We start from the raw sequence: 24,343 nt of genomic DNA, 5'->3' as shown, positions 1-24,343 counted from the left end.
CAATGGTTTGGACACATCCCAAGGCAAGATCTTATCATAAATGTCGCAATCGAAATAAATCCCGTAAGTCAGCTCGCACCAAATGTTTACCGCATAGGTTAATTAAGAAATTCACACAGATAATGAACACGAACAGCAACAATAGTAATCCTTTATTCACATATGCCAACAAATTACATCTAGAGCATAAGATCAGACAAGATAAGATGATTTACAATGTACCTAGACGGGGTATAAATACTTTCCACCGAACCTTCCAGAAGGGGTTCGTCGGCCACATACAATACTAATCTATTCATCGGCTACAAATCTTTACCGACGGCATGAACCCGTCCGCTCGTCGGCTACAAAATCTTTACCGACGACATGAACCCCTCGGCCCGTCGGCTACAAAATCTTTACCGACGACAACACCCTATCAGCTACAGTTCCTACCGATGACACCAACAACATAGAAATCACGTCCAAAACGCTGACACTTGGCATAAACAGGAAAACTCAGTACATGAAGAGTCACTCGGCACACACTATGGAAGTCGGCACACACTGCAGAGCGAGATGGGATAACTCACAAACCCGAGTGTTAACACGACGTGGGATAACCTCAACTCGGCTTAAACTGCAAAATTACTAGCACTCAACAATTGCAGCAACTCGGCAATGACTGAAACTCAGCCACAACTGCCAAAATGAACACAAATGAGCAGGATAACACGTCAACCCAAGATGCTACTGCATCAGCTACTAGTATCCATTTACCAAGAAGCAATAGAACAAATAAAGAGGGATTTTGATGTTAGTTTTTATCTTGAGATTGCTTGTAGAGAAGAAATCTTTGGGGAGAGAGGACTGTGATATTACCTATTTCAATCAGTCCATTAACTGTGGGATTAGTCTATCATTGCAACCCTCGTGGGTTAGTAGTGTGGATGGAGGGCACATTGGTTCACTATTACCTACTATTGGGACATCTACAAAGTGCAAAACAATTATTGACCAAGTCTAGGTGCATCAGCTTTTCACTCAGTTAAATTTGAGGGCCTAGCTATTTATAGTAAGTCAATTATCCTGGTCGTTACATTATTTGGCAGTAGCTACTGATTAAGTGTAGAGTGTCATCAGTTGCAATTTTTTGCTACCTTTGTATGGAGTGTTTCTTAGGACCTTAGTTACTCAACACCTAATGACAAGTCAAACCCCCTCTCCCCATTTGCAATGGCGATTAATGGTTGACATAGTAATTATTATAAAGGTCTAATTAATGATATTAAATAACTCATTAATAAAGTTAAATATACTTTAATGATCATTTAAAAGGACAATGGGGACATGACCCATGAATTAGTTCTTTAAGTGACTTAATTTTATATTAAATGGTGCCCGAGTCAAAACAATGGAAAAGCACACAAATGTTATATAAGCTATATAACTTTAAACGAAACAAAAGCAAATATGTGGAAAAATAAATTTAATCCTACATTGGTAAGGAATGTGCTTGAGCTCTCACAAAAAGGATAAAAGGGGACTTAAGAGCTCATTCTCATTTATGAAATTGATCATTTATGTGCTTTAATACTTGGTAAATTTTATGAGTGTCTCCAGCAAGGGTTTCAAGGAGCCATTGCGAACTTGGAAGTCATTATTACTCACCTTTGAGGTGCTGAAAGATTGAACTAAGATTGTTGGTTGTGCTTGCCATTGTTCTACATCAGTTTTTTAGAAGTCATATTTGTGCATATTGGTCATGAAATGCAAAGATTTTTCAAGGGTTTCATGATTATATGTTTGCAGATTTGAAGATTGTTAAAGATTGAGAGTTAATCATTTGCTAATCAAAATTTATGTTGCCTGCTACAGCAGCGTGAACACTAAAACACCAAGTACTTAGGCAATTTAGCGAAATTAATCACAAGGGTTTCACACGATATTGAAGGGTTTCATCCACTGGGGGCACTATGTTAAAATGGATCTTTTCTAGGGAATAATCCAATCTATATTAGATCAGGCCTGTATACTTAATATGGTTTTGATATATATCCAAGTATCTAATCGTATGATCTGATCGATCCTCCTGAATATAATAATTGTGATTGCAATGACTGTTGAATCTACTAATTGCCTTGGTTATCGATTGGTGTCAAGCAGCAGCCATGAACTTGGATAAGTATATGTCTGAGGGTCACGACCATGAAAGGTCATGACTTCCCCTGTGCAAAAGCCACAGAAAGTCACGGCCTTTCATGGTCGTGACTCTCATTAGAGAGAACGATGTCATTAAAACAGTTATGTTAAACATTCACTAAGCTGCCGATTCATAACCTTATTTGAGAGTAATACTATTACATACAATTATATATATATATATATATATATATATATATATATATATATATATATATATATATATATATATATATATATATATATATATATATATATATTGTATGAATATATGCATTAATACTAAATCCATACAAGGATGCTTCAATTCGAATGAAGCTATATCCTTAATACTCCCTCTTAGAGAAAAGAGGATTGATAGCATATTGCTAGGATGTACATTGTCTTAACCATTATCAATGTTCCTGACTAAACCGGAACTAAATCTGGTGATCAACACTGTATCAAGAATTAAAGCATTCCAGATTATTAATCCAATGTAATCAATCTTGATACATCCGTCATTATGTATTTCTCAATCTAGAAATACATGATAACAAGTCAAACTATTGTTAAAATCATTACCTTACAATAGTGACCTTAATTAACTGCAAGAAAAATCGTTACTTTTCTCGCCACACCATGTCCACAATATTGCAATATTGATTTTATTAATTATACAACAACAATTTTACATAATATTGAATTACATTTTGGTTAACCAAGTTTGTTCCTGAAGTATTCAAGCTTCAAACTTGCTAGAGGTTTGGTGAAGATGTCTACATTTTGCTCTTCAGTGCTAATGTACTTTAGTTTGTAACATTTATGTCTACCATATCTTGTAATGTTCTCGTCATAAAATAAATGTGTAATCAAACCTTTGTTAATGAGCCGATTGATTTAGTATATCTCGAACCCATTTTTATTTAATTGTTTCCATAGGTAGGTGTGGCCATCGGCTATCTTTGTAAACCCTTGGAAAGTTTTCTCTAATGGGTATTTAAGCATGACATGTAGGTAGTAATTGGTACGTGATTTGGATTATTACTTTCTACTACGAATTCCCATTGGGATTCTCTGTTGTTCACCATTTCAGAAGTTAAAAATCTTCCCTACTTGATTCTTTCCAGTTTCAGTGGGATTCAACCCTCACCCAAATCCCTCTCTGTGTTATTTGCTCGGATCTAGCAATTCTGTGCACCATCTTTATTGCAATTTCATATATCTATATATATCTATATATATTTCTGGCAAATATATTTCCTTGTTCTAGTGACTCAAAGTAGTTCATTCCATCACCTCGATGGCCACTGTACTCATTCGTTCAACCCCCTATTTCACCCTATGAAATCCCCATCCGTTCACTGTATGGCCTTCCCCCCTCCATCTCACGAGTTGCCTATTCCACCGTACAGCAAACCATCTACTCACCATATAGCCTTCACCCTTCACCATATGGCTTCTCTCCCTACCGTACGACCTCTATCCCACTACCGTACGACCAGTCAACCACATCTGTACAACCAGTCCATTGGAAACTATACTGTCTGAGAGAAACAACTATCTGATTAGACTATTGCTCCACAAAACCATACACTCCTTCCTATCGTGCATGGTTGTTTCCCACAATACCATACGGCCCCTTAATTTTTGCACAAAACACCATCCTACGGCCAGTTTAGCTTCCTGGACATGACATTGGGAACAGAACATTACAGTGCTATCAAAGCCAGTGATTTTGTCAGCCTGTGGAAGTGAATGCAAGTTTATATCCAAAGGAGAAGGCGAAATAACCTTATTGGTAGAATGGAAGATCCTCAGGATCCTGTGACAAAACTCATGAATCTTTTAAAAGAATGTAATGTTCCAATGTCCCTCTAACCCTTAGTAACAAATTTGTGCGTGTGTGTCTTTGATGACTACCCCAATACCACATGCGACAGGAAGGCCTAGATAGGTCGTACGGTACCTTCTTGGTTTGATGTGGAGGTCGTACAATGTACAGGATGGGGAAAACAGACTAGTCATATAGGTGGTAAGTGGACCATACAGTAGACAGGGAAGGGGTGCACGAATGGTAGAGTTGGATGGTAGTACGGAAGATGCCTAATGGTCGTACGATAGACTAGAGGTGAAGGTCGTATGGTATGGTGTTTGTACGTAGACAGTGTGCAATTGTAGTACGGTCAGAGAGTCGTACAGAGGTGTGGGTGGATCATTTACGAAGGACAAAATGAGGGTCGTACGGAGAAATGAGGAAGCAGTACAAGAATGTTTCGAAAGTCGCACGGTTAGGTGTTTGAGCCAAGAATGATAAACCACAACTGTAAATGCAATTTGTTCATACATAAACAGAATAGATTTAGATGAAATCCAGACATAATAATAGAGACTTGAACACAAATAATCCTTCAATTAATATATGCCGAAACATGATGCTCCAATTTGCTAGATCCGAGCGAAGTTTTACAGGGAATGGAATGGAGTGAGGGGTTAAATCCCATTGAAACCGAATAAACCAAATAGGGAAGGTCTTTCACTTCCAAAATGGCGAACAACAGAGAACTCCAACAGGAATTCACATTACAGAGAAAATAATCCAAATTGCATACCTAAAGACGACCTATAAGCCATGCTTAAATACCTATCAGGGAAAACTTTTTGAGGGTGTACAAAGATAGCCAACAGCAACACAAACTACGGAAACAAAACAAAAATGGGTCTGAAATATATTAAATCAATCGACACATTAACAATAGTTTGATTACTACTCTATTTTATAATGGGGATATTACAGAGAGCTGAGGAGAAACCAAATACAAATCAACGAAATCCAAAGGCTTATGCAAGAAACACTACAAAAATTGGCTGTGGGAAAGACAACAAGAGAACAAAATGGGCATACCAACAACTCTATTTCGGGAAGGAAAAACTCTCAACCGTCTCACTCTTGACCCTCGATACCCATCTTCGTCCAAGGACGGAAGCACCATGCAAAGAAAGAGAGCCCACTTTTCAAGAAATACAAGAAAAACTTTAGGAAGATTGGAGGAACACGAATATGGAAAGTGATATATCTTTCAGAGACTATGTTGATCTAAGAATGAGATATTCAAGTGGGGGAAATTGTGGTTATTTTAATGATGATCTCAGGAGAAAGATAGGAAAAGTAAACTTATCACCATTTGATGGATCTGGAGCCATCACTACACAAGCATGGGTTCTGAAGGCAGACACCTATTTCCAACTCAACTCGATGCCTGAAGAGGAACTGATCAAGTTCGTAGCACTCCATCTAGAAGGAGTGGCACAAGATCGGTGGCACCGTGGATTGGTTACTCTCGGCCATGACCAAGTAACATCTTATGTCGAATTCACTGAGAGACTCATTGACCATTTTGACGGGAAGGATCCTAGACTAAACTTCAAAGATCTAGCTCAACTAAAGCAAATAGGTACGGTAGACAATTACATCACGGAGTTGCAAAGGTTGTCAGCATTAATCATAGACATCTTTGAAAGACATCAAATCGTGTTATTCATGGATGGGTTGAAAGAGCCTTTGAGAGGCTTGATCAAAGGGTTCAACCCGTGCACACTCAACGAGGGTATTAAGAAGGTGCATGACATGGCCACATCTTCCTCCAAAACTCACATAGCTACGCCAACACCGTCCCCAAAAGAAGACAAAGACAAGGAGCTAATTCAAAAAAAAACCTCCATTGGATGAAGATCTCGGCAAGAGCTCCGGAGGAAAAAGTTATGTTTCGCGTGCAAGGAACCATGGGGACCACGTCATCGCTGCCTTGGGAAGGGAAAGATTCATTACATTGAGGTGTTTCTTGATGATGACGAAGGACAAGTACCTATAGTGATTGGTGAAGAAAGTAACCAACAGGAGAGAATAAATGCCCTGATACAAAAAGGGGGTCCCATTGCTACCCTCACTGCAATGGCTAGAAGTAGTATCTCCAAGGTTTGTGGCACACTTCACGAGAAACAAGTCACAGTCATAATTGATAGTGGTGCCATGCTAAATTTCATCGATTCATCTTTGGTCACTAGTAAGGGCTTGCATACAGTAGAGCATGGAGGATTTGACATTAAGGTTGCTGGAGGAACCTTGTTAGCCTGCACTCACGTGATCCCATGCGAAACTATACCTTGACAAATGATTTCTTTGTCATAGATTTGGTTGATATAGATATCATAGTGGGCATCTAGTGGATGGAGACCCTTGACTAGTACACCCAAAGTTTCAAGAGGATGGACTTTTCATTCGAGACGGATGGCAAGAAGGTATTGCTAAGAGGAATGTCAAATAAAGGATCAGGGGAAGTAACAATCAAGAAGATGGAGACCATTTTTAAACATGACATGATCCCATATGCTGCAAGTAAAAACACAACAATCAACACTTTACCCCATTCCTTGGATAATTGGGGAGCACATCTATTGGTCGAGTAGTCCAAAAACACTTTTGCATGTTAGTTGATGGATGGCTATATACATGATGAAAGATACCAAGTTATTGATGATATAATTTACTACGGCGATAAGATCTACTTGGTACCTAATTCGGAACTAGAGAAGCTGATTACAAAAGGTTTCCAATTATCGAATTTGCATTTTCTTGACGACACGCAAATTTTGGGACAAAGGGACTGTAATGTTCCCGTCATAAAATAAATATTTAATCAAACCTTTGTTAATGTGCCGATTGATTTAGTATTATCTCAGACCATTTTTATTTAATTGTTTCCGTAGGTAGGTGTCACCGTCGGCTATCTTTGTAAAATCTCGGAAAGTTTATTCCGATGGGTATTTAAGCATGGCATGTAGGTAGTAGTTGGTAGGCAATTTGGATTATTTCTTTGTACTGCGAATTCCCAATGGGATTCTCTGTTGTTCACCATTTCGGAAGTGAAAGATCTTCCCTACTTGGCTCTTTCTGTTTTTGGTGGGATTCAACCCTCACCGTACTCCATCTCTGTGTTGCTCGGATCTAGCAATTCCACGCATCATCTTTGTTGCAATTTAATATATCTGTATATATTTGTGATTTGGATTCCAATATTTGTAATTGCATTAATTAGCATTTCTAGCAAATATATTTCCTTGTTCTAATGACTCAAAGTAGTTCATTCCATCAGCCCGAGGGCCCCTATACCCATCCATTCAACCCCCTATTTCACCTATGGAATCCCCATCTACTCACAATACAACCTTTCCCCTCTACCATACAGCCTGCATGTTCCACTGTACAACAGTCCATCTACTCATTGTACAACCTTCACCCTTCACCATACAGCTTCTCTCCCTACCGCATGACCTCTGCCCCACTACCGTACGATCAGTCAACCACATTCATGCGACCAATCTACTGGCAACTAAACGGACTAAGGGAAACAACTGTACGATTAGACTATTGCTCCACAAAACCATACGGTCCTTCCTATCGTGCATGGTTGGTTCCCACAATATCATACGACCCCTTAATTTCTACACAGAACACCATTATACGGCCAGTTTAGCTTCCTGGAGGTGATGTTGGGAACAAAACATCACATCTCTTATATAGTGGTAAGAGATCTCTATATGTTTAGACTTGTTATGAAAAACTAGATTAACTAAGAGTTTAATACAGCTTTGATTATCACAGTGAATTATGGTGCATTCTACTGGTTTGCCAAATAATCCATATAAAAGCTTCCTTAACCATACTGCTTCACGTGCACCCATGCAGGCTGTCAATATTCTACTTCTGTTGAGCTTTGAGCAACTGCTGACTGTTTTCTATTGAACCAAGATATCATAGCTGATCCCAAGCTAAAACAACATCCTATTGTACTCTTACAATCAATAGAACAGCCTGCCCAGTCAGAATCAGAATACCCTTGAAGTTGTAATTCAGTACTATCATATTTTAATCCAAGTCCAATAGTTCCTCTTAAAAATCTTAAAATATGTTTTGCAGCCATTAGGCGAATCTTCTTAAGCTCACACGTGAAGTGACTTAATACATTTGTAGCATAGCAGATATCTCATTGAATGTTTACCAAGTACATAAAAGATCCAACAATTTGTCGATAGTGAGTAGGATCTTCTGATTCTAAGTTTGTTGCTTCACTCTTAAGTTTATGAAGATTAGTTACCATTGGAGTAAATAGTGGCTTACAATCCATGATCCCAAATCTAGTCAATATATCTATAGTGTACTCTTGATTTAGACAGATGTAATTTCCCTTCTGTCGTACTTCTAGACCCAAAAAAATAATGTAGAAAGCCTAGATCCTTCATGTCAAATTCAGCTATGAGATCCTGTTTACATTTGGCAATAAGATGATCTGCACCTGTTATTAACAAGTCATCAACATAAAAGAACAAGTATTAACATGTCATTATTAGATATTTTGAAGTATATATTCATTCGGATGAGCTCCATTCTTGGAGTACCCAAATTTGAGAAGGTCGTTGTCTATTCCTTCATATCAAGCCTTGGAAGTTTGCTTCAACCCATAAAGGGTTTTCTTTAGCTTACATACGTATAACTTCTTATCATGTGTAGTGAATCCCTTTGGTTGTTCTATATATACTTCCTCTTCAATGATGTCATTTGTCTTTACTTCCATTTGATGTATTTTCCAACCTTTGGATGCAGCAATGGCAATTATCGTTCTTACTGAAGTATAACGTGCAATTGGAGCAAAAGTTTCTTCATAATCAATTCCAATCTTTTGAGAAAAACCCCGTGCAACAAATCTTTCTTTATGTTTTTCAATGCTTCCATCAGGTGCATACTTGATTTTAAACAACCATTTTGAGGATACAACTGATTTGTTTTTAGGTCTAGGAACAATATCCCAAACAACATTCTTTAGAATAGATTGATATTCCTCCACCATTGCATCTTTCCATGCTTGACATTTTAAGGCCTCCTCAACATTAGTTGGTTTTGTTTTTGTGAGTTCTGTTAATAAAGCAACAAAGCATTTTTTATTTCTTGTTTTCTTATTTTCTCTACAGACCTCATCTTGTTCCACATTGTTCTCTTCAATCATTTTCCTTGCCCATAGTGGTCTTCTCTTGTGATTTAAAACTTCATCATTATCAGCATTAGATGTATGTGTGTCTCTATCTTTGAAAAGGCTCTCCCTCAGATTTCCAGTTGAATTATCTTCTTAAGTGTTCTCCCTCTAATTCTCAGTATTATAATCATTTTCTATGATGAACTCCCTCTGATTCTCAACTTCCTCGTCTTCTTTGTTTAAGGATGTTTTGAAAGCAATCTCTTCATCAAACTAAATACCCTTGTTGACTTCAACAGACTTTTGTCCTAGAATATATACTCTATATCCCTTAGTTGTTTCACTGTAGCCAACAAATACGCCTTTCTTTTCGGAAGGTTCAAGTATAGAACTTTTCTCTTTGGGAATGTGAATGTAGACTAGATAATCGAAAATTCTTAGATAACTAAGGTTTCATTTGATTCTTGTTAAGGCGTCTTCAAGAGTTATATTTTCTAATGTTACATGGGAGCTTTTGTTTTGAATGTAAACTGTTGTATTTGTTGCTTCGGCCCAAAATGACATAGGAAGATTTTGATCATGAATCATGGCTTTTGCTACGTCTGATGTAATGCTAGGCTAGTTTGCTATTTTAGTCCTTATCTTTTTAAGGACTTGTTCAAGCTTTCTCTTAGCCTATTAGGGCTCCCTTAACACACTAATCCCTAGAGGACCTCTAGCTTATCTTCTAACTACTCACTACCTAGTTACATCATTCGTTTTAATTCCTTCTTTCTCCAAATGCATCTTCTAGCTCACTTGTTGGCCTTCTTCCTTTGACTTCCCTGACCATTTCTCTCAACCTTGTAGAGGGAGGGGCTCTTACAAGTGTTGTAAGGCTTCTCTTAGACTTATGGACATCAATTTTACAAGTTACCACCAAGTTCCTTACTCCTACCCCAAAACTGCCAAAAACAGGGCTACTAGAATTAGCCCTCCAACTTGAGTTTTTAGACTTCAATCTTGATTTTCTCTTAATAGGGTGGTACACAAACTTTAGATTTGGGTACCCTTATGTAAAATCTCAAAGATTTCATGGGTCTTAGGTCTCTAAGATGTCCATACACTAGAAAGCAACTTTTATGCCTATATTTAAGGGTTTCACAATAAGGATGACAGATCTAACTAGGGCATGATCTTTCCCTCTACAACACTTGTCATGAAACCCTCTCCTTTGGTAGATGTTGTCACTACTCACCCCTTCTCATTCTGCAACACTTAGTTTGAAGTATCCAATTTCTCTGTTGTGATCACCTAACCAAGTATCAAAAACTTGCCTAGGGCATCACATTTAAAATGCTTGCCACACTTTCCAGGGCCCCAAAACTTATGTACATTATGTACACTGGCTCAACTCCCATGTCTCCTAAAGCCATGAAGAACTTGCAGTAGGAATTTGTGAGGGAGCCATTATTGCTCAGAGTCAAAACTGGACCAACACACAGGATGTTTGTAAATGAATTACAAAACCTACTTAGATGAGTACCTACAAACTAGCAACTTCAATAGAAAAGTATTGTACTAACACAAACAACAAAAATCCAACACTAGATTGAATGCTTCAATCCATTATTCCATATAGGCAATCAAAAACTCTGAAAACTATTAAAACTAGGAATCGTAAATGAAATTGCACAAAACTGCTAACTAGAAAACCCAACCCCTAGGATGTGTTTATTTGATGGTTTTATAAGTTCCAAAAGAGGTTGTAGGAAATTGGAATAACCACCAACCTCCTTGTTCTACTAAAAAAGTTGTCAAGCAAGTTTTCAAAAAGTTGCACAACTTTGACAACTTTTTGCATCTTTGAGCAACTTTGCTCTCCTTCACTTGGGAACTTCCAAACATGTCTAGTTTGACCCATAAATGATGTCTAGGAATTGTTTAGCCTCTAGGGCATCACTTTACATGATTCAATCCATTTTTACCTTCTAGACAACATTTGCAGAACTGACATCTTCTCCCTTTCTGGCTCCCAAATGACATGTTAGGAACTCTAATTCATGCAAGAGGATGAAACACGTCATATAGAGGACAATATGGGTTAAAATCGTCAGTTAAAATCGTACCTTCCTCCTACTTTCATGGTGCTAGACCTATGTCCCCTAACACAAGCTCTACTCACAAACACACCAAAACCATCTACCTAGGAACAACTGCAATGTAATGGGCACCCTAGAAATGCCCAAAAACTAAACCAACTTCTAATAGGAATTTAGCCAAATAATTTGTATCCAACTCTTTATTTCTCCATTAAATAATTAAACCCTTTTATGGCTCCGGAAGTAAAATGTTTGTTTGTTTTTATGTCTTTGCATAGATTTGAAATCATATAACATGAACAAAAAGGAATTTATAATAATATGCAAACTATAGATTGAACTACTGCTGAAATAATATTATTTTTCAAATTAATAATATCATATACATAGTAGACTTTTCAACTCATTAATTACTCCAGCATTATAACATAATATTCCAGTAATGACTTCCCATCTTGCTACTACAGTAACATGAACAGTGTTGCGCTACAGTAACGTGAATACTGCCACACTACAATGCTGCTATAGTAAAATCTGTCTTCAATCAGTCCAAGATCCTCATAAAATCATCCCTTCAGAATGGCATAAGCATTGGACAAGAAGTGGGAATGGTATGAGCAAATGCCCAATCTGTTTGCAACTAGAAATGCGCCCAATCTGCCTATTAATGAAGCTGATGGCAATGAATTCCAAAGGCCAAACCCCAAGGGAATGACGTCTAGAATGTCACAAGAAAGGATAGACGTCCTCTAATGCCAAGAACGGATCTGCAACTCACACATCAATTTTCTTCTCATATTCAACCTGCTGAATGAAGCCACAAATACTCCCTTTTATTCTTTCTCCAAGGGTCAATTCCACTCTCATGAGCAATGTGGGATAAAAGATCTGCAATATAAAACATATTAAAATAATCACTTATGTCTCCCTTAGATGCACCTTTTGATTTGCAGACATTCCCATAAAATTTAATATTAAAGTAACACTTTAATATTTTTAACTAAATTAAATGTTACTTTAATAATACTTCAAGCATAAAAATATATTAGCTATTGGACTCCAAATAACACGAATGATAGCTCGTCGGAAAGCTCTCACCAAAACTAGCCTCCCTTGTATCCTGCTGACTTACTAAAAGTAGAAAGTATGCCTGAGACTGAGTAAATCGACTCTGTTTTGGCCCAAACAGGAGATGACTAGGCCAAAACACTCTAAGATCCCTTTAAACCCTTCATTAGCCCTCAGGACCATGTAGAACTAGGCTAACGCACACACACTTGGTCAACAACTAAAGTGGGGACATTACATGCAACCCAAAAAGATGACCTTGACAAGATCCAAACTCACTCACACGCAAGACTTGGCTAGAGTCAGTACATACCAAAAATTCCACCCAACTAGAACCAAAATGAGGACCTTTCTAGGTGCCCCTGCACTAGTTTCTATAATAGTTCTATTTTTCCTTTCTACAACCCCATTTTGGTGAGGGTTATAAGGCACTGTAGTCTCCCTCTTAATCCCAACAAAAATACAAAATTCTTTAAAGATGTTAGATGTGTATTCACCTCCATTATTTGATCTTAATGTTTTTATTTTCTTTCCAGTGTGGTTTTCCATAGGAGCTTTAAATTCTTTGAATTTTTGTAAAACTTCATTAGATTCTTTATGTTTTAGAAAGTATATCCAAGTTTTCCTAGAGTAATCATTAATGAAGGTTACATAGTACAATAATCTCCCCACTAAAGGCGTTGACATGGGTCCACACAAATCAGTGTGGACTAGTTCTAGTACAATGTTTGACTTGTGTTTACTTAAAGGAAAGTATCTTTTCTTATTTCTTCCTAGAGCACACCCTTTACAAATGCTAATGTGATCAGTTTTGAGATTAGGTATACCTATGGTGATTTTCCCTATGGTAGGAAGAGCACTAAAGCCAAGGTGTCTTAATCTTCTATGCCAAAGTTCATTTGAATTATGGACTTTTTGACTCAGAGCTAGATGTTTTGCTTTAATGTTTAATTTGTACAAGCTTCCATCTCTTGATCCTATGCTTAAGGCATTTTTAATGTTGGAGTTTTTAGTCCATAGTAACACTTTATCCTCATTGAATGTGACGCGGTATCCTTGATTTACTAGGCCAAAAATGGAAATTAGGTTTCTTTTTATCCCTGGTACAAATAGTAAATCTTTTAGTAGAAGAGTCTCTCATGTTTTTATTTGTAGTGAACAAGTCCCAATTCCTTTCACACAATGAGTAGAGTTATCTCCAATTGTGACTTCTTCTATGCAATACCCTTTAAATGTTTCAAACTGATTTATGAATCCAGTTATTTGTCTTGAAGCTCCACTATCTATTATCCAAATATTATTACTTGTATTTAATTCACTTTACAACACTACATAGAATAGAGGATTTTCCACTTCATGAGATTCTGATATGGTAGCTTGAATTTTCTTTCTTTCAGAACAATCTTTTCAGATGTGACCAAATTAATCACATCAGTAGCATTGAACTTTGGATAGATCCTTTTCTTTATGATATTGAGAGTTATTTCCTCTCTTTGGTTTGAATTTCCTCTTCTTCCCTTTGTTGTTGGTATGTAAAGCTTGAATCTCCCCTTCTTGATTTCTGCAAATTCCTCTAGATATTAATTGGGATTCCTCTTGAATACACTCATTCTTGAGTTGATCAAACTTTGGAAGTGAGGGTCAACTTACAAATTGAATGGAAAGTTCCCATGATATAGGTAAGCCTCCTAGAGAAATTAGTGTATGTTCCTCATCATCTTCATTGTTTCCAATTGTGGTAAGTTAGTCTCTTATCTCAAAGATTCTTAAAAAATAATTTCCTCTCTTTAGTTTGAATTTCCTCTTCTTCCCTTTGTTGTTGTTATGTAAGGCTTGAATCTCCCCTTCTTGATTTCTGCAAATTCCTCTAGCTATTAACTGGGATTCCTCTTGAATACACTCATTCTTGAGTTGATCAAACTTTGGAAGTGAGGGTCAACTTACAAATTGAATGGAAAGTTCCCATGATATAGGTAAGCCTCTTAGAGAAATTAGTGTATGTTCCTCATCATCTTCATTGTTTCCAATTGTGGTAAGTTAGTCTCTTATCTCAAAGATTCTTAAAAAATAATTTGTTATTGACTATCCTTTGTTTATTTTTATATTTAAGAGTAGATGTTTTAATGTCAATATTCTACTTGCATTGTTTATTTCAAATGTATCTTTTATAGTTTTCAACACTTCATATGTTGTTTTCAATCTTGCTATGGAGGGAAGTATGCGATCCCTTACAGCATCAATTATAATCTTCTTAGCTTTATTGTTATGTCTTTTCCAAGTTTTTTCTGATTCTTCTTCAGGCATCTTACTTCTATGAAAGAATCTAGTTCGAGATCTTCAAGCAAGGCCATAATTCGAATTTTCCACAAGGAGAGGTTTACAGCCCCTTCCAATCTGTCTTCTACTTTGATTTCGTTCACCATTTTGATTTAGGTTGAGATCTCTCTTTTTTTCAATGAGGTGAGGAACGAATATGAATACTGATTATTCTCTAGTTAAGCTCTGATACCATGTTAAAATGGATCTTTTCTAGGGAATAAATCCAATCTATTAATTCAGACCTGTATACTTAATATGGTTTTGATATTTATCCAAGTATTTGATCGTATGATGATCTAATCAATGTTCCTGAATATAATAATTGTGATTGCGATGACTGATGAATCTACTAATTGCCTTGGTTATTGTTTTGTGTGAAGCATAAGCCATTGACTTGGATAAGTATATGTCCAAGGGTCACGACCATGAAAGGTTGTGATTTCCCCCATGGAAAAAGCCATGGGAAGTCACAACCTTTCATGGTCGTGAATCTCATTAGAGAGAACGATGTCATTAAAACAGTTATGTTAAACATTAACTAAACGGATGATCCATAACCTTATTTGAGATTAATACTGTTACATACAATTAAATTTTTTTTGGATGAATATATGCATCAATACAAAATCCATATAAGGATGCTTCAATCCAAATGAAGCTATATACTTGAGACACTAAACAAAGTCAAGGCAGTTGGATATTCCAGATAGCTCAGAGGATGGATGGCCTTTTTGTTTGTGAATCAGTTACATGGTCAATATTGTTTCAAGGAGCTGATTGGCATAATGATGAGCTTCCACCTTTGCTTGACTCTAGTGGAGCTTGTGATCTCAACTGGAGTGAGGTTCTTCGTTGGATTGAGGATTTTTCCACATATGATAGCAGCACATGGCAAGCAGATTTGATAGATTATGCACATGGAGTGATCCAAAATCTTGATGAGTATGATTGGTGCATTGTTGTGGGGAATCGGTAAGCAACTTCACAATTCTAGACATGTTATTTGTATCAGAGTAGTGCAGCAATTTGGTGGAGCAGCTTCATTGAGATTGATATGGGATCCATGCATTTTGGTTACATGTAGATACTGATTGCTTGAGGGAAAAATATCTTCAGGATGGGAGAATTGTAATGTCCTATTTTTCTAGTTATTATTTCCAAAGGCATCATTAGCCCTTTTCACCATGGTCCCATGGGCTAACCAAGACTTTGAAAGGAACAGTGCGACATTTGACATTGACATCTTCAGTTTCAGGCAAATTAGAGTTGAGATAACAGGGTTTGCAAAAACTTACTATTTATAGTAAGTCAACAGGGATCCGCATTTCTGGTTCTTCAGTGTTGGACTTGAACCACCTCACCTTTTCAACTAGCTCAAGGATTACATAATTTAATAAAGTGATCTTTAAAATGAAAGTGCATCTTAATAATATGGTTATATTATTCTCTTAAGTGGTAAAAGGAGAAATTAAAAGGAAAAGAGAATAAAAATGAAGAGACATGAAGGGGAGGAGGAAGAGTCGCCGAGTTGTGCTTAAAAAAGGAAGAGCTCATTTAGGCATGTTTGGTTTTGTGAGTGGTTTTCTGATTTCTCTTTAGAGAAGCTTCTAACATTCTCTTGCCGAAACATGAGGAGAGAAACCTTCAGGATTTCTTGGTGGATTGGACGAAAACCCAGTTCATCTTCAAAGTGGATTCGTGACAAAGATCACCTTGCATTTCAGGTTCTTATTATCCAATCCGGTGATTAAGATTGGAATACTTACGAAAATATTGTTTTGTTGTTTTATAATATAATAACCATTTCTAAGTAATTTGCATGAACATTTGCTAGTGATTTGTTGGTTTCTTTATTGCATAAATAATCTTTTGTTATTTTTAAACTTTCTTGAGCAATATTTTGGGAGTATATCAGGGAAGGATATTACAACAACATTTAATGCATAGTGAACATTCATTTCATTCCATTCTCCTACTAAGTGGACTTGTATTTCTATTGGTCCATATGGACCCACTCATTAACTATAGATTCTCTTCTTTCCCTGACACTATAAAGATTGAGGTGGAAAACTCTAGGCCATTTATTTTGTTTAAATCCTAGCCACCCCTTCTAAACTAAGACCTATATAAAGGCCTCATTTTTCATTTGTAGAAGATGGAACTTTGAGATTGTTTCTTAAGACCTGCAAAGATAGTAGAGTCATCATTAAGGTTTGGCAATCTCTTGATTGTATTTTGGTGCTTACATGTTCTCTTTGTTTCCTCACTTAGAGTAGATTCGTTTGCAAGTATTTAGATAAATGCAAATGATAATAGTGTTACAATGAAATTGTTTTCCCCATACCTTTTGTTCTTTAGTTGATTTTTAACCACAATGTAAGATGGGTTCTAAGCCCTTATGTGGATGTTTTACTTCTAGCATTGATGTACATTGTTTGTTATGATGGTGTTCATATATGAAAATTATTTAAACAATCCTTGACGATTGCACCGGCTTTGTGTTATTGAATTTGGCAAAAACAAAACTTTGTGGATTTCATCATAGTAGTATTCATCTTTCAAGCTTTTAGGATTAGACTAGATCTATCAATCAATCCTACTCTCATTTACTTTTTGCATTTCATGAAAATCCAAAAAAGTACTTGTATTTCCATATCTTCCCATAAACCAGTACCATTTGAAATCGACCTAACAAAATACCTTAAGTACCCTCGTGATACTAGCATATCACACCAACCATTGAGCTTATCTAGAGTCAAAATCTCATATAAAACCATGGAGTCAATCATATGATCATTCACAATCTTAGCATACACATGACTTCACTCAAGAGAGGATAAGATACTCTGGTAATTTATTCTACTATTGGTATGGTCATAAAACACAAATCATCATGGCTTTGAGTTAACAAATTAAAGCATGTTTTGTGAAAAAGAACATCATTTTTTAAGAGAATTAGTTTTGAGAACAAAACATTTTGTGTTAGAAAATATAAATCCACAAAATAACAAAACTGGGTGGCAACTCAGGTTCCAAATTAGGCGTATATATTGTATTGGTCTTCTATTTTTGTGTCTTATAGCCTAAATATATGATTTTTCCATACTTTAAGAAGTTTAATCTATGCCAAATTTTAACCCCAAGTCGTAGCATGCTTCTTGTCATACCTCCCCAAGTGCTGAACCATTGTTCTACTTATCATTTTAATTCAACAATATGTGGATGAAAAGAAGTTGATGCCTTCAACCTACCATCCAACTTTTCCAATGAGGTATGCTCCATAAATTGCCGAAGTCTTGGCATCCTTGTCTCACATAGAATGAATGGCACAAAAAAGTCAGCACTATGGAAAACAATATATATTTAATATTTTGGTAGTTGCATGCCTTAAATGGCACTTTGGGGCATAGTGTATGTTCAATGCACTCTCATACTTTATCAGAAAGCTTCCTTCCTGCTCCTAATTGCCTTCCTTTGGAAATTCAATTTGACCATGGTAAATGATTTCTCATGGGACAAAGATTCTAAAGAGGATGAGTGGTGATTTTTGTTGTGAGAACATTCTGCGAGTTATCTTCACTTGAAGCAAAATAAAAGTAGCTTTGAGTTTATTTATAATTCTGAGATTTTGATCCATGCTTTTCTATTTTATTCAAACTAGACTCCCCAATTCATGTGTTATCGACTCATCACTCTTGGATCTTTTCTCTTCTCAATCATGCTCAATAGATGCCACCTAGATGTTGTCATCTTTCCAACCTTTTGCATGTCATCTTCCTTAACTTTGCATACCTTAGTCCAAAAACTTCCATAGATGATGTAACATAAGATGTGAGCTAGTTTGTTTCTAGATTCGATTGTGTTTCTTTAACATCAATATTTCCGATCACACTTTGTGATCCGATCAACATTCCGAATCACACTCATCCTGATGATGGATCACAGAGTGTGATCCGAAACATTGATGATAAAAAAAACACACAATAAAATCCAGAAATAAACTAGCTCACATCTAATGGATTGTGGAAATCCGATATTGTTAAATAACATAAGATCCTTCAAACTATGAAAAGTATCCAATATGTACCGTCCATCAATGTAATGTCCCTTCTTTCGAGACATTAGAATTATTAAGAAGGGACGAATTTACAATATTAAATGAGATAATGAAAGCTGGAGATTTATTATTAAATGTCAAATTAATATTCCATGTGGTCACAAGAGGACGAGGAGGAATAAGACGATTTATTAGAGAGAAGTTGAAGAGTCACAAGGAATAGGACGAAGGCAAAAGGGGAGTCGAAAAGTCTTAGTTCGTGTATTAAAAGGAGAAAGAGACTCATGGCTAGGCATGCTTGATTTATTCTTCTGATTTTCAATTCTCTCTTGTGAGTCATTCAGAAAGCTTCAGCTTTCAGCCCGTGTGAGGATGTAGCCCCTCATGCAAACAGGTGGTGGACGCAAACCCATTATCCGCGGAGATATCATCACAGGTGTCTCGTTTAGCTTACAGGGTCTTCTCTTGTTTTCCAATCTGACTATAAAATCTGTGTATAAGATTGGATTGTGGTTGGATGGCTATTATATTGTTGTTGTATAATACAATAACGTTTTAGAAGTTATTTGGAAGTTGCTGGTTATTATACTGCTGCTGTATAAGGCAATAAAATGCTTCCGGATTGTTGAAAAGTTGCTAGTTTAGTGCTTTGATTTGTACTGCATTTTCATATGCTTGAAGTCTTTAATATCATTTTGAAAAGACGGATTTATTAGAGAGAATTCGGGTTTTATTTGCTGTTCGTATTTTCATCTACATGTGGATGTATTTCTGAATGTGTTATTTAAGAATGAGTTTGAGCAAATACCTATCTGGAATATCATTTGTTTATTCATATTGTTGGTTATTTGTTAAGTGGGTTTGTACTCTAAGACTTACAATTAAAGGGAAAATGGAAAAATCGGGTTCAGGACAGTACAGTGCTGGTTGGGTTTATTACAGTGTTGGTACGGGTCATTACAATCAAACCAAATTAGCAAAATGAACAAAATTAACAATTGAAGATAAGGTTAAGAAAAAACCAACCAGCCTATCTACTATTCACAACATTTGAAAAGAAAATTACCAACCTTATATATAGTATAAAAGTCCATATAAGCATCATTACATAGAATGGAACCCTCCTCTGTGTTGATGTTCTAAAAGAGTGTAATGTCCCTTGTTAGGACATTAAATTTATTAATTTAAATTTCCCTACACACTAATTTTTCTATCTCTCTTATTTTTGTATTTCCCAGATGATCATTTCTCAATGTTAATGTTCTCTATATATATTCTTTCTTAGAGTCGTATCTTTTTGTAAATAATAATTATATATATTATATTAATAATAAAAATTATATTGCTTATGATTTATATTAATAATAATATTTTTAATATTATTGCATAATATATTTACTTTATATTTTATTAATCTAAATATAATTTAATTCTCATATTTAATAGTAATATAATATTCAATATTATAGTATAATTATAATAAATCATTACTATATCATTATTATTATTTATTGATTTATTATTTATCTATATTTTAATTACATAGTTCTAATTTTGATGGGGATATCAGAGTCCTCCCCTCTTAAATTTTGTTTGACCTCAACCAAAACAATCATTTATGAATAACATTTCTTGTAGAACCCTCATACAAGCATATAATTGGATGCAAAAGGATTTTGGTATGCATCATATTGCATGAAAACACAAAGCATACAAGAAGTAGACATAGGGATGCAAGAAAACATGAAGCAGACCCATATAAACATGAAGCACACACATGAATGCATGAAAACAGGAAGCAAACACAATGTAGACACATAATACACGCATTCTTGAGTAATGTTTTACAGTTCACTAGAGTCAAGAAGTTGATTTACAAAATTTACTTCTTCAATAGAATCTTGCAACCACAAATGATGATTAGTACACACACACACGCGCACACATATATATATATAAGTTCAAAGAAAATGTGAGTCATGATAAATTAATACAGCCGATCCCATGCCTATTTTGTTTTCTCTTATTATCATTCTTAGTTTGGAAGAATACTTGGGATGTAAACAAACTAATGGACTTCCTCAAGGTTTCTATGGATCCAAGCCCTTAATCCCATCTTGGAATAACCTCAAGGACACTTGATCCCATCTCGGTCAATCCTCAAGGCATCTTACAAGGACGTTGATCCTTACCAATCTCAGAATGACCAATTGATCGAAATTACATAGGCCTTTCCTGTATTGCATTCCTACTCTTTTCTTCTAGCTTAGATAATAATTGGCTTGAGCATGTTAATTAAAATAAATGATTTTAGTATTCCCCTTATTACATTATAATAGACCATGTGATACATACCTGCCTCAGACATACAAGAAGTTTTGTTCTTTGAAAAGAACGCCTTCTATTTGATTGTATTTATTTTGATTTATCTTATACGATTGTCCATAAAATTTATACCATTTGTATATGAGTTTTAAACCCATCAACAAAATGCTATTTCCATCGGGATTCCATGGAGCCAATACCAAATTTGATACAAACTATCATCGATGTTGAATCGGGCTTCTTTATGTATGACTAATGTTGTTCATTTAAGTCATTTTCGTACATTTGTTTTCTTACCAAATGATACAAATCATTTAATTCTTCAAATTAATTCATTATTATTCATCATTACTATGCCATTCTTTAATCCAAGTCTTCCAATAGTATATTTTTTTCTTTACAGTCATCTCAACACACCTACTGTCTTTGCGGTGAATTAATTTCGGAAAACCAAATTCACAGCAAGGAATGGGCCAATAGGAATGCCAAAATCTTTAATTTTGTACAAAGTATCATTGAGGGAGAATTAATAGAGCAAAAACTCAATCATTGGTTAAAGCTTATTTTTAAGTTTTTGTTAAATTTTACAATAGTTCCGCTAATATATCAATTTCTCCATTGCTCAACCTGCCAAGCGACACTCAAACATATAATCCACATGCATTTTTTGCCGCCAGCACCAGTAATATTTTTGATGCCTCATGGTTTTAACACAATTTTACACAGACATTACGACTTCATTTTTAAAAATCAGATCCAAGCAAAATATTTGCTTTATGAAATGTAATCGCACTTATCATTAATATAAGTTCTCTTGACAATGAAGTTCCCCATTCAACGATATTCAATTAATACAAAAATCATTCGCTCAAGCCAGCCACTGAACCTTATAAAATGAGTTTATATGTTTGGCCTCCCCAAAGAAATAGTTCAATAACTCTGTAAATGATAATTTCCAGCTTTAGGTTCGTGGTAGTAGACAAACCTCTATGAATCGAATGCCAGAATTTCCTATTTTCACTATTATCATAAATATGTAAGAACTACATGTTGTGTGCAGAGTCGCCGACACACTCCACCTCTAGCTTAAATAGTGTTGGAGAGCCACAACATTTATGATGCTTAGAGTATGGAGTTTTGGTAGCTTTTGAAATGTGGAATGGCACACGCTACTAGTCTTCACATTCATCCTTTGAAATAAAATTATAAAATGAAATAAAAATTATCATTCTGATTTTGATACCATGGTGTTCTACTCATAATAGTATCAATCCCTCAGGTTGGCAGGATGCACAGCTCTGATACCAATTGTAATGTCCCCTATGAGGACATTTAATTTGTTAATTAAATTTCTCTGCAAGCTAATGTTTTACCTCTCGTATTTATGTATTCCCCGAATCTCTCTCTCTCTCTCTCTCTCTCTCTCTCTCTCTCTCTCTCTCTCTCTATATATATATATATATATATATATATATATATCTCTCTCTCTCTCTCTCTATATATATATATATACACATTCATTCTTAAGAGTCATGTTCTTTCGTAAATAATATTGATTATATTACATTGATAATATAATTATATTAATAATAAATATTACATTTCTTATGATTAATATTAATAATACTATTTTTAATATTATTGCATAATATACTTACTATTTATATATTAATTTAAATTATTTAATTCTCATATTTAACAGTAATATACTATGCAATATTATAGTATGGTTATAATAAATCATAATAATGTCATTATTATTATTTTATTGATTTATTATTTGTCTATATTTTAATTATATAGTCTAATCTTGACGGGGATATTAAAAAGAGGAAAATTTGAAAAAGTTCCTGAATAATTAAAGATCATTACAAATTAAGAGTAAAATGAATGTGGGTACGTACTATTGACTCATTAGATAATATAATTAACAGAATGTGGGTACGTACTATTGACTTATTAGATAATATAATTAACAATACAAATATTCATAAAGAAAGGAGAAAACCTTGCCTGATATAACTGCTGTATGCTTCCAGCCACATGAAATCTGTACACAAACACCACAGTTTGTGAAAATTCCTTTGCAACATAAATCTACAGAAGCAAATATCAATCCCTGCAAAACCATCTCGCAATGGCATGTATCTTATATCATACCTCTGAGACATGTAAAGGTATCAAGCTACTTTGAACTCTCTCTGGAGAAGGAGCTAAGTTTTGAGACCTGCCAGAGGCATGTAAATATTTCTTGGATGTTTTTCCTTTACAAATCCCAACCAGAAAACCCTTAAATGTAAAATCTAAGATGAGATACATTTTAAACCAATTGCTAACGCATTCATCACCAACACGCCAACAAGAAATGGTACATACCCAAGGCCAAGGCAACCATTTTCATTTGAACCCCATGTGTACACATCTCCATTGGCTGAACACAAATGCAATGTATTAATCAAGTTTTTTTTATACTACTAAGAACTGCATAATAAAATGGAAATAAAATCCTTAAAATGAAGAAATTATAATCATATTCAAAACAATTAAGATCCTGTAACAATTATTGAATCCATCAGTTTGGAATCTAAAATAATTGTCGGATGGCTCTCAATGATAGTTGCAGAGAAAAAGAACACCAATAAAATATCAAAATGAAATCTAATAATAATCACCAAGCCCTGGGTTCAAAAATAGTACTACCCATTTCCATATCCAGCCCCACATTTATTGTAATCTATTATATGAATACTTATAGTAAAGGGCTAAGTTTCCTCAGCATTGTTTTGCCAGGAGAATTAAGACGATTTGTTTTAAATTATAAATTTGTGTGTATGGTCCTCTGTTTATATATGTAGTAATCTACTATATGTCTATATTCAGTGATCACTCTTGATCTGAAGTTGCAAGATACTGATTTTTAAACAGAACTTTCTGAATTTTTTGGTGTTCTGTGGCATTCAGATTTTTATTTTTAGTTTTTTGATATTGATGAGAAATACAAAGTAATAACAAAGGACAAAAATAAAGAGAACTAATGAACCTTAAAAACATAGGACTTCTTTATCGTGATAAAAGTAATTAAAAAACATACCAGGCCTAGACATAACAGAAAAGTAATAACAGCAGGTTTGATCTTTGCATTTCAAATTTCTGATAACACTCCAACAGCAACAAATCAATGGATCATAGCACTGAAAGCACAATAATATTTCTGGTTACTCACTGCCTACAGTTGCCAGGCAACCCCAAACACTAACACCAAGCAAAGAAAATGATTGTTCACTGATGATATTCTTGCAATCTCT

At 35.2% G+C, this 24,343-nt stretch overlaps 1 protein-coding gene across 9 annotated transcripts in view; it reads right to left on the bottom strand.

Moving 5' to 3' along the window:
• RUG1 (Regulator of chromosome condensation (RCC1) family protein) overlaps positions 1 to 24,343 on the bottom strand; it is a 274,217-nt gene that overhangs the window by 71,386 nt on the left and 178,488 nt on the right. For 7 of the 9 annotated variants that reach the window (XM_089809717.1, XM_089809722.1, XM_089809719.1 and 4 more), the window contains 3 exons: positions 23,415 to 23,469; positions 23,199 to 23,265; positions 23,052 to 23,088 (listed from right to left, as the gene is read on the bottom strand). The exons of the other annotated variants lie outside the window; for them this stretch is intronic. In XM_089809717.1, coding sequence (XP_089665843.1) covers positions 23,052 to 23,088; positions 23,199 to 23,265; positions 23,415 to 23,469 — 159 coding nt within the window. The remainder of the gene's footprint in view (positions 1 to 23,051; positions 23,089 to 23,198; positions 23,266 to 23,414; positions 23,470 to 24,343) is intronic. 9 annotated transcript variants of the gene reach the window in all.

This window comes from Cupressus sempervirens, chromosome 11 (assembly GCF_028749045.1).
Source record: "Cupressus sempervirens isolate cs-2001-9-10 chromosome 11, ASM2874904v1, whole genome shotgun sequence".
Taxonomy (NCBI): domain Eukaryota; kingdom Viridiplantae; phylum Streptophyta; class Pinopsida; order Cupressales; family Cupressaceae; genus Cupressus; species Cupressus sempervirens.
Note: the sequence above shows the minus strand (reverse complement) of the source record. Positions and strands in the feature narration are given on the sequence as shown.